General features: G+C 44.2%; 1 protein-coding gene across 2 annotated transcripts in view; it reads left to right on the forward strand.

The window, feature by feature from the left end:
• The first annotated feature begins 1,759 nt into the window (after positions 1-1,759).
• Positions 1,760-12,281, forward strand: part of DCUN1D1 (defective in cullin neddylation 1 domain containing 1) — a 113,701-nt gene continuing 103,179 nt past the window's right edge. The window contains exon 1 of one of the 2 annotated variants that reach the window (XM_085635360.1): positions 1,760-1,897. In XM_085635360.1, the coding sequence (XP_085491486.1) occupies positions 1,895-1,897 (3 nt within the window). In that variant the 5' untranslated portion in view covers positions 1,760-1,894. Of the gene's footprint in view, positions 1,898-11,735; positions 11,858-12,281 lie in introns of those variants that run through there. The other variant, XM_085635361.1, reaches the window with a different exon arrangement.

Here is a 12,281-nt window from a genome sequence, read left to right on the forward strand (position 1 = left end):
CGTTAGGTGGGGAGTCAAGGCAATCTAGTTAAGATTTCCTGACAGGAGGTATGAACACATGTTGAACCTTACACCAACACTCTTACATCAGCATTCCCACAAACATTTCCGTTTTATTGTCAGGAAAGCTTTAAAAGCAGTTTGCTGAAACTGTCCGTATTACTGCAATGGATCACATGGTGCACAGTGGAACATTAAAAGACACAGGCAATTAGATCTGACATCCGTGGTCTGGTATTTCCCCAAATATTTTGCCTTCATACTGGCTGTTTTGGTGAATTCGTTCTTTGTTGGCTTTAGGACTGTGCACACTTTACCAATTCTAACCACTACTAAATTAGTGGAGTGGATGTGGTCCGTCGGCTAGACAGCCAACTTTCGTGCTGGAAACCAGGGTTCGAGCCTCGGGGTCGCGTCCACATCCTGTGATTCTGGGCAAATCACTTAATCTCCCCGTGCCTGAATGTGTAACGTAACCAGTGCTCATGTAAAACACTCCAATACCTTAAGGTCGAGTTCGCGCTATATAAAATCTGCACAAAAAAATAAATAAATTGCTCATGTTCTCTCCTTCAAAGATGGTAACATTGCCTTACACCTAATTAGCAGATTTAATTTACTTGTAAGTCCCTAGAAAAGTGGTACTACCTTTACTCATGATCTGCAGTACTCATTGTGCCACCCCACTAAAATGGATATCACTCAGGCCTGCTACTGCAGCCTTCAGAGCAGTTTTAACTGCCATTTCAACCGGGAAAAATAAACCCTTTGCCAGCCTTAGACCTGTCCTTTTTAATGAATATTAGTCACCCTAAGGTAGGCGCTATAGGCACATAGGGCATTGTGCATAGTATTTAACAAGCATTTGCAATGCAATAGGTTTCGCATTAACAAGAGTTTGAGCTATTGGCACTGTAGATGACAATGCCTTTTATTTGTGTTTTCAAACCTGCAAGTGGTGTGTAAACACGCACTTTGTACTTATAGTGGTTGCCTGTGAGACGCACTCTTTTCCTCCAGCCTTGCTTCTCATAAGCAAGGACTGTAAGTACAAAGTGTGTGTTTACGCCCCGCTTGCAGCTTTTCAAAACATATAAATAAACAGCACTATCAACTACAATGCCAATAGCTCAAACTCTCTCAAATGCGAGACCTATTGCAGTGCAAATGCTTGTTTTAAAATATATTTACAACACGAGCCCACACACAGCCACAAAACCGACAAACCACACCACCCAACCAACCCACACACTTACCTGTCAGACTTGCCCACCTGGCGCTGCCAGGTGGCCTCTAAAGGCCAACCTGACATTGACGTGGAATACAAACCAAATAATATAAGCCTGTCAATAAACCAGATACATTTAAACTATAATATACAGCTGTCAATTTACTTTTATATTACTTGGCATTCTCAGATGCGTCCATAAAATTAACTTTTTGTCCTGATTTTTTATTTAACCTTGTCCTGAATTTTTAGTCACTCCCCAGAATTTGCCTTCGTGCCAGGAGGTCACCGTAGTTGAAGATTTTATATTGACTCTCCCGGTGGACTTTTTGATTAAATGCAGGGAATTATAATATTTTTGTTTTTGTTGCAGTGTTCACAGGCTGCCTGGGTGGAAGAGTCGCCTGGAAGCACTGCTGTCTCCCCAGAAGGCGCCCGGTGCTGCTGTCAGCTCTGCCTCATATAATGTTTCCCACTCCAGGCGGCTGCTGTGCCGCGCTCTATCCCTTCCCCCGGTCCGGCACGGTTTGCCGGCAGGCCTGTGGTACACAGTGCGCATGAGCGAGAGCCGGAAGAGGCACCGCCGCCGAGAGAGAGGGAGCACTGCCCGTCTCAGCAGCTACCCGAGCCGGGGTGGAGGTGGAGGAGAGGAGGCCGCACAGCAACATGGTGAGTGCCCGCCGCCATGTCCACCCGCTGCCGGCCCCAACGGGCCGCGCGGGGGAGGCCTAGAGCAGGAGGGATGCATAGGAGCCATCAGCAGGGGGAAGAGATTCACTGCGACACACCGGCGGCCTCGGCTAGGCCCTCAGCGCTGGATGCAGACGCCGGGGAGGGCGGAGAGATGGGGGGCTGGGGCACTGGGTCCACCTGCTCGGAAGCACACTGTTTTCAAGGGGGAGCAGGTAGGGGCATCGTACCCCCACCCCCTCCCAGTCGAGAGGGGAGATGCCCCATCCATGCTGCACTGCAGAGGCGGGTTGTTGTTATTCATTCACCAGAGAGGTGGTTGTTGAGTCTCTCATCTTTAACGCAGAAGGGTTGCTTGCCCCCTGCCCTAGAGAAGACTGCCAGCGCTCCTCACCACCGTCTCTGCAGCAGGCCACGATTCTCCTAATGCTGACAATTAGGACAACAAACCCACTGTACAAGTTACCAGGTAACTCCGCATGTCACCCCGGACAGGGTGTTCTACTCCTTGTGTTTAGTTTAATGCATTGCCTTCTGGGAGTTGTAGTCCTTCATTTGATCCAGTTGTACTAACGTTTCCGAAAATAACGAATTGTATAAGAAGAGCACAGGACTCTTAACATTGCTGTTTGGTGACCTGGACACATCTGGTAACCTTACCACTGCGTAATATTATAAAAGCCATAAGCCCACTAAAATGGGACTGTACCATGCTCCTGTTATGGGCTGCCTCTGACCCATTTTATGAGTACCCGCGTCTATTAGTATGGATTTTTCAGCCAACAAAGCCTTGCATTCTGTGGGTTGTAATGCTGATATTTCCATAACAAGTATGAAGAGGCAGTACCCAGCAGGCAATATGTTTCTGGATAAAAAGCTAAGACTGGTTCAAGGTGGCCCATGTGACAAAGGATCAGTGCGCAGCTATATTTCCATTTCATACGGGTGCAGTTTGCTCCTTGCCTACGACTGCAAAGTGGTGCGGCCTAGTAACTACCGCAAAAAGGTAGTAAATCATACTGCCCAAGAGAGGAGCTAAGGGAGTCTCTCCATGTCACACACCACAGAAGGGAAACTGCTAGTGCCTCCCTCTACAGAAAGGAGAAGAGGCTGCTTCATGTGTCTCTCCACTGAAGAAGTGGAACGCACCTGTCTCTCACCACAGATGAATGGTACATGATTTCTCTCATATATTAAGGGAGTAGCCTTCAGTCTTCTCCCCAGACCCTCCCTGGGGTCTAACCCACACCCCCTAGTGCAGAAGTCAAGGATACTTCCATGCGTTTCACCTCAGATTCTGCCGGAGCTACAACAATATTTTATGTCCTAGGTCGACTGCCACATGCACATGTGGGTGGGCCCAGCGTTCCCTACTCAGGGGGTTTGGTCCTGTTATTCATGCCAGAAGGTACACCCATCAAGGCTTGGCTCGCACCTAACCATGAAAGGGGTTACAACACTCATTCAGATTGTAATGCTCGTTCCCTGCCTTCTTCCATGCACTACCAAATGAGACTGGTAAGGCACATACCCACCAACACAGAAGTGTAGGGGCCCTGCCTTCATACCAGTGTAATAGAGAACTGTCACGTCGTTTTCACATTAAGACTGGCCAAGCTCAACGTTGGCAGAGGAGGGCTTACCCGACCCACTCACCAGAGAGGGCCTTTGCTACCCCATACTCCTCACTAGGTGCTACTGTAACTCACACACCACCATCCAGTCCATATGCTCTTGTGTGAGACCTAGCAAAAACAAAGTTGACCATTTTTGTAATCAAACGGTGGTCAAAACAGCTTTTCATAATTTGTGTAATATGATGCAATGGAAATCTATTAGTATTTACTACCCGTCCTGTTTAGGGATCTGCTACTCATCATCTTTGAACCATTATCTCTAATGGGGTGTTCCAGGGTCCCGCTAAACCTGGGAGATGCTATATAACAACAATTAGTTCTGTAGGGAAAAGTACAATTTCTTTCAAGCTAGGTTGTTCTTATCCTGATTACATAGGATATACCAATGAATGGTGAGACACATATATTATTATAAACAACACAAAAGCACTGACACAAAAAAGTACTTTTCTCGGTGTATTAATCATATATCGTAGAGACACATAAATGCTACATATCACAAACAGGACTGTTATGCAACATAAACATAAAGTGAGGTCATACGAAATAACTGCGCTTATATGAATAATAATGATGTATAACAAACAATTGACAATGTACAGAAAACACAATCGCTCAATGGGGTGTCCGTTTATACGTCTTTAGTGTGCTCCAACATATATCCTCAATTCCTGGCGGTAGATATGTAAGATATCGGTACGGAACACCTTTTCGTATCGTCGACGTTTCGACCATCTCAACAAAGTGTGTTTGTGAAAAACATCACAACGGGTCTTCCTCAGGAGTAGAAAGTGTAAATACAGCCTGGTCATAATAGGAACATCATGTTGCTTGATGCTGGGCTCGAAGAAAAAAACTCCTCTACGTGGTGAAGAGGTGTGTAAAGGATCAAGCATATCCTAGATCAGAGAGGTTCCTAAAAAGGAACCTCTTGGAAAGAAATCGTGCAAATTCAGATTTCTTTCAAGGTAATGAATCCAATCTGAAAGGCTTTATACTTATTAGGCCCAATAAGGAGGTTTCTTTTGTCAGCTGAAAACCACGGAGATCCACAAAGTATTCTCTTGTTAACTTTCACAAGGGCAGAGTGAATGAATCCGTCTACTGCCTCGGACTGCCACATCCCCACTGAAAAGCGTTTTATATACCACTCATCATCTTTGGGCACTTACTATAACCTCATCCCTAGGTCCGCTACAGTTTCTTTTATGAAGCCCTGCTCCTTTCATTTCCACTTGTCATTTGGGTGCAGAATCGTTGAGCGGCCTGCCCTTACTTGGCTCAAGGTCTTTAAAGCCACACTTTCTTGTGACTTGTCATGCCACCTCCCACCCATCAATCAGACCTTTGATCATACAACAATTTAAATCCTTCCCTTTTGAACAGACCCTCTCGGTCCTCTTTCCCGCCCAGATGACCCTCATTGGATCTGTCCTGTGCCAAAACTATAGTAGAAGCATGAATAAGGCTCAGGCGCAGACTACGTTTCCCTACAAGTACACATATACATAGAATTCCATGGTTCTTGTTTGGAACTGAGGCAAGACCAGGAGAGACTGTGTAGGACTGTTTGCTCCTGGTTTTGCTTTTTCAGTCTGTCTGCTTTGTCTGGGTTTCATCAATCCAGGAACATGCAGCGCTTCAGCCCACCCTCCCCAATACAGTCTGTACTGGAGGGCCAGGTAGACTCCTCAGTTTCTCAGCTGACAGACTTCTAGGCAGCAGACAAACCCTCTACTCTCTAGTAAAAATGGTAGACTTCAGGTGAAGTTCCCTCACCACTAGGAGACTGGTTGTCAGGCAGAGACGAGTCCTGGTCACGCAGCAGTCCTTCGAGGACTATATGGAGCTCTCCCTTCCTTGATCATTTAGAACTTGGTCCTGGCACATTTTCTATACAGGGGATGTGATTTCATTGTCTCATACTCTCAAACCACTTTGAAGCGATTCTCTTTACAGTGTCGTCGGGCTCCTCTCCCGGCACATACTTTGTGTAAAGTAGTGCCTCTCACAGTACATAAACTGGGGCTGCAGCACTCATAGCATAGGCTCAATAAACATTAACATTTATGTACCTTACCTGTCGTCAGCCTCTCTGAAGTAGGAGTTGGGGATAGCCAGACGGGCAGGCCTGACCTAGAAACTTCCTCACCTTGCACAACCGAAACTGAAGTCCCACATATCACCCGTACCATCTGCCAAATGGCAGTTATCAGAAATAATTATTCAGCTGCCCTTGCTAAGAAAGTCTTCATGGAATTTCTAAAAAGTAGCTGTGTGTCTGTCCTCACTTCAGTGTTTGGCCTGGCATCTTCCAGTCACCAGAATTCAAGTAGTACACTTCCACAGTTGGAGGAAGCTGTCCTCTTCCTCCATCTTTACTGTGGTAAATACTGCATATGTGCTAAATTCATACTACACATGTACTCAACATGCACGCGCATGATGTCAGCGCAAGTGTTTGGGGTTTCATGTAACAGCGGAACTTTACTCAAATGGTGCCAATAAACCCCGACCAGTTCAGTTCAGTTACTTTATTCGGATAAAACATAAACATGAAAGGACAAAAAACGCACAGTAATCAATAAAACCCAAAAAAGTTCATAATGCTCATAAAAAAGATATATATAAAAAAAACAAGTACAGTACATAGTAATAAAAATATTATTTATACAGTGAACATAGTTTTATGTCTGCGGGCAGCAGTTGTCAGAAAAGTACCCACATGGAATACTAATTCATCAGCTTCCCAGTTAAGTGGAGTCCCATTCGCGTCTCTATAATGGACTGATGAATACCTTTTAAAAAGAGGAAGTAAAAAAAAAATAGCGCATTGTATGCAAAACTTGCAGAAGAATGAAAAGTGTAATGTGGTTTGACCTGAACGACCATCACATGGGCATGGCACAAGATCCAGGTTAGTATGGAAACTAAGAGGAAAACATAATAGATACTTCACAGTGCCTGCCCTAAAGCGAAAAAGGAGACCCCACTCCAAACGGCCCATAGGTTTAATCAGGTAACTGGCCGGATGTTGATCATTCTCGATGGTCATAAAGGTAGCTACAGTAGATTTCTTAGACTCTTTCGAGTCTATCCTTCCTATAATACATATATAGGGCCTCCCGAAGGTCCTTTTTAGATACCGTGTCTTAGCTCATGTGGGCTATCACAAATAAGTTCATAATTGATCCTGCAAAAGTAGATCTCAGCTAGCTATGGAGTATCCATACCTTTTTCACAATTGAAGCAGTCTATTATATTTTCTCTTGTAAGGGACACCACCATATTTTTCCATATGGCTAGCCAAAATAGAGTGGGACGGGTCCTAATGTAATCTTCAATGTAATGTAAATTTAATTCACTATGACAAACGTATTGGGATGTGGAGATTGGGGATCCCAGGAGTTTTCAACAAAACCTGTTCTCATGCTGAATATTACTACATTTGGAGGTGCCCCATATCTCGGTGCCATAAGTTGCCGTAGGTGTGCACTGAGATTTAAAAAAAAAAAATTTGATGGCTAAAATAGTCCCGACCTCCTTGGTTGGGGAAGGCTAAGTATCATGTTGATTGTATTAGAAAACTTGTTCCTGCAATATACAATATGATCAGTCCATGAACCATTAGCAGCAAAAACCAGCCCCAAATAGTGAAAAGTGCTAGTGCATTGTAAACTCTGGTTGCCCACGGCAATAACATTTAAAGCGTGCTTTCTCGGGCCACAGGCCATTATAAAAGATTTTTAAAATAAGTACATAAGTCTAAAGAGGCCATAAAATGCACAAAGTCCCACGCTAAGAGACACAAGGCATTAGGTGTCCTGCCCATTAGGACCGCGTCATTGGCATATAACAGGGCTGGGAGTATATGGCCATTAATTATTGGGACGTCTTTAGTAAGCACTGTTAAAGAGGTGTGCAAGTTATTAATGTATAAAATAAAAGGGCCAACACACACCCCAGCCTGACCCCATATTAAAACACCAATATCATTAGAAACCTCCCCATGCATGTTTTTTCTGATCCTGGCTTTTAAATCTCTATGTAGATATGCTAAAAATTGTACTAATGCATCATCCATGCCATATTCTAAAAAGATAGACCATAGACAGGACCGGTTAACATAATCAAAAGCAGAGGTCAAACCCATAAAAGCCAAGTATATTGGTGACCGCTGGGTAATTGTATACTTCCCAATTATTAAGTTAAGGTTGAGGCATTGTTCGATAGCACTCGCGTTGTTCCTGAAACCAAATTGTGAAGGATGCCGGATGGAGTTCTCCTCAGCCCAGATTTTGATCTTGTTATGTAAGACCCTTCCTAAAATTTTCAAATATCCGTTAGGCCATTCTAAAACTATGATTACAAGTTCCTCATGTATTGGTGCCCTTCAAAATTATTTATTGAATGTGATAAGTAATGCCAAATACAATATTCCTTGTTAAAATGGAGAACGACATGCAGATTTTTTAGCGTTCCATCACACACTCCGCATGTCTTTTGTAATTACTTGGCTATTTTCACCCAGTACATTTCAGCAGATTTGAACTGCCAACATTTATACGGTGAAAAATCTGACTGTTGTATTTTATCATCCGTCTCATAATTCTAAAACCTGTTCAAACAAGAGTTTGCACAGGCGTTGGAATTTAATGAGGCTTTTGAAATCGAGGCCTTACTACGTCCAGGTAAGAATCGATAAAAGTTCGACTTGTGTAATTTAATGCTTTGAGTATATAGTTGGATTCTGTGGTTTTTATTTTTTTATTTTTATCTGAGGAGTCTCTTAAATTTGGGAGAGAGAGTGAATCTCTGTTGCGTATGTGATGATTATTAGTTCCAAAACCTTGAAATTTTGCAGAGATAAAGCACTTGTGGATATTTTCTTAACCCCTTCAGTGCCCCGCCCTTTCCCCGCCCTGTGCCGGGCGTTGCATTAGCGGGCGGGGTTCATGACGAGATAGTCTCGTCATGGGCACAGCGCAACTGCGCTCCATGACGAGACCATCTCGTCATGGGCACTGAAGGAGTTAAACATGGTATATTACGAGTCCTAGCACTATTTTACTTGTCAATTGTCTACAACCACCACACGTTGTAAGCATGTGTGCTAGGTAATAGAGTTCATATAAAGTTCTTTAAAGTTGATGGTACCTGTCTGGTAGGTGCTGTGCATTTTAATTGGCAGCAATTTGAGGAGTGTCATTACTGATGTCATGTGCTCGAAATGTTCAGGTCTGGAGAGAAGTCTAACTGTATAGTATGACTCCTTTGAGAGGAACGAGACAAATTTTAGGAAGACCAGTGAGGAATGAGTTACAGTACTTTGTGTGCGATATTACCATGGCCTGAACAGTATGCTGTACGTCTACTCTCGGTATACATGGTGAACGTGCCTAATAATCTTAATTTAGCTGTTTGCATTTCTGGCCAGGGATTTTATGAGAGAATTTCATTTGTGGTAACCCATCGCCTAAACGTTTAACATACAGGCTAACGAGTGAAGACCTAATCTTGTCTCACCAAATGGGACAGGCAGAGGTTTGCAAAGAGTTCATCCAGCCTTTACAATTTGGACTTGTGTCTGAATCGCTCCATCAAAACCAATATATTCCTCAAGTAATGGTAGGAGGATGTTTTTTTTTTTGTTAAAGTATTTTATTGATTTTTCCAACCGTCACATCAATAATTCACGGGTACACACAGTAACATCGTGTATGATGCCCAATCGGCAATGCACATATCGGGAGAAACCATTGTTCAACTTTTACTACCCTAACCCCATCCCCTGCCTCCCTCTCTACCCCCCCCCCCTTGTCAGCGTGCCCGCACAAACCCCTGTTACATGTAGCCATTAGGCAGCCCAAGGTCTAAACCCACCGAACCCAAAGCAATGAAAAAGACATCAGCAATAATCGCAGAGGGCCTGAACTCCATGTCCCCCGCTATGTACACTTCCCGCTCCGACCCCAATCCCCCCAGCACTCCTCAATACATTGTGCAGCCACAGATCCCTCCCAAGTATGCTCAAGTGGCCTCATCCGGCGCAGTCTCCCCAGCGGTTCCAGAAGGCCCCTCCCCGGGTTCCACAATCCGGTCAACTTCTAAGGGATCCCTGTCCACCTCATCCACCTCCTCCAGAGAGCGGAGCCCCTCCACCAACGCTCCCCACGCCCTTGCCGCATCCAGCGCCTTATTATCCGCCCGCCGGGCCAGCTGCAGCCGAAGCATCCCTTCGCTCCCCACCCAAGACAAGAAACTCGCCGTCCACCTCCGAAAGCTCGGCCCAGCCTGTGTCTTCCAGTGCATGGTAAGCTCCCTCTTCGCCATAATCAACCCCAAGTCATAGAACTTGCTCGTAATTTTAGTACTGGGAGTGTGCGGAAACCAAAGCAGGAGGCAAGTACCCATCTCCACATCCAGCTCACGCCCAGTCACTCGGTTCAGACACGCTACCACATCCGTCCAATAAGAGCCCAATCCCAGACAAAACCAAAACATATGACCGAAATCGGCCCCTTCCGCTCTGCACCGCGGGCATAATGAGTGGGAACCTCCAAAGTAGCGCAAAATTTTTACCGGAGTTAAGTAAGCCCTGTGAAGCGTGAAAAATTGAACCAATTGAAATCTAGCTTTGCGTGTGCCCTTCCAGGCCCGTCGCAGCAGCTGCGGCCAGGTCGTCTCAGGGATGGGCCTACCAAGATCTCCCTCCCATTTACCCCGCAAGGCATCCAAAGGTATAAGCTTCTCTGTATACAATCGCCTATAGAGACAGGTTAATGGTAGGAGGATGTTGTGGTCTGTAGTAATGAATGCAGAGAAGATGCCGACAATCACTAGGAGACATGCTGTCCCCTTCCTCATGCTGCCGAAAAGTTTTCTGTTTTCCTGATCGGAGTTCTTTCGGTTCTGTGATCTAGATAAAACTCTCATATTTACATATCGCAGGTACCTGGAAATTGCCTCATAATTAGTGACATGTCCCAACACTACTATCACAGGGACATATCCACATTTGCCATAAAAATCAGTAAGTAGGCTGCAATGCCCTGAAATGTTTGAGTTGTCTTGGCTAATAGCAATAGTGGTTAGTGGCCTCGATCTGGCTTTATTTGACCCCTCTCAAGACTACTATGTTCTTCCACTACCAATTCCTTTTTTTATTTTAACATATAAGGTTTCATCATGACTGGCACTGTATTAACAGGTGATCTTTTGAAATCCAGATCCTGTGAACAATTTACTCACAGGTTTTGCCTAACAGTTTTAAATCTATGCATTGTCCAGGCCACCTCAGTTTTCTCGTTGATTTCTGACTTTGAAGTTATAATGCCCCTTCTCTCTTTATTCCTCAGCTTAGTTCTTCAGGCAGTGGATTGCCCGCATCAATCTCCAGCTAATAATTCACGCCAGCAGTTAACTTTTTAGCACACCTTCAATTCATTGGGTGTTCCAAAAAAAAAAAAGAAGAAGATTGTGAATGAGGCCCGTGTGTTTACCTTGTTTGGTACCTTGAACCTGTTGTTTCATACCCGTGAGTCACTTTCTCTCACGTTTGTGTGTCCAATAAATGGCGCTTACCTACAGTGTTCATCACTGATAAGTAAGGTTAATGCATGAAACACATGAAGGCTTGCTTCCGTGAGTTAGGGGCAATACTAGGTGGTGGGTGTCAGGGAGAGGTGTGTTGTGACACTTTATTTTTGCCAATCCTATTATTTTTTTTATTTTTTTTGTGATGAGATGGGTATTTTTATTCGCAGTCACTGAAAAATAAATTGAACGCAGGAAACTGTTTAAAATGTAAAGTGGTTCAAATAAGGACGTAATTGTCGATTCAAGCAAGGAATTGTCCGGTCTCGATAGGTGAGCTGACCCAATTTACATTCCAAAATCTGGGCGCAGTGGATTTCTAAAGGCTTAAAATGCGTATTCTTCGCATAAAAGGATCCTGCCTCCTAAAATGGGACAGTTGTCAGATGTATGTCTGTCTCGCTCGCGGGCATACCCGTCCCTACAAACTTGCTAATGTGTCACTAAAGCTCCTGACTTCAAGCGACAGAGCAAATATTGAGCAGTGACACTGCAGTTCAAACGAGGATACAACCCTGCGTTAAAAGATAACATTTTAGTGCAAGTGAAGGGTCGTTCTGGGTCTAAATGTAACATGGGTGTCCTCAATCCTTCACTGCTAGTGCCTTGGTGAGAGGGCTTCGGAGCTGTTACACGAACTGGCTATCAAAATGCAACTTAAATGTGCTGAAGCGAACCTTTTTTTGTGGATGTCAACCTGCATTCAGTGAGTAGTAGCCATCAGCTTACTGCAAATGTTATTTCCGCGGTGAAAGGATATATCTGAGCTTCAATAATGAGCCTCGCTACTTGCATTTGGTTGAAAATATAACGTAGTCTACAAATATTCTGCCTTGAGTTTGGGGTTGAAATTTTGCGTCACATTTTTAAAGTCGAGTGATTGTAAAACGTAACATTTGTGCAGTGCAGTTGTCTTATGTGCTCCCAATCCATAGTACCAATTGATCGACAAGAATTGAGTTGTATGGTTCTCACAGGTGCCTGTAGGCAATGAAGAATTAATTAAAAACAAGCAATATGACATGTGTCCTAACAGGTGAAAGTGAAGCTAGTGGCATAATACCTGAAGGTGTCTACTTTTAAACCTTAATCAGACATACCCATATGACATCAGTCACATTTTTTTCCAG

The sequence above is a fragment of the Triturus cristatus genome, chromosome 11 (genome assembly GCF_964204655.1).
Source record: "Triturus cristatus chromosome 11, aTriCri1.1, whole genome shotgun sequence".
Classification (NCBI taxonomy): Eukaryota; Metazoa; Chordata; class Amphibia; order Caudata; family Salamandridae; genus Triturus; species Triturus cristatus.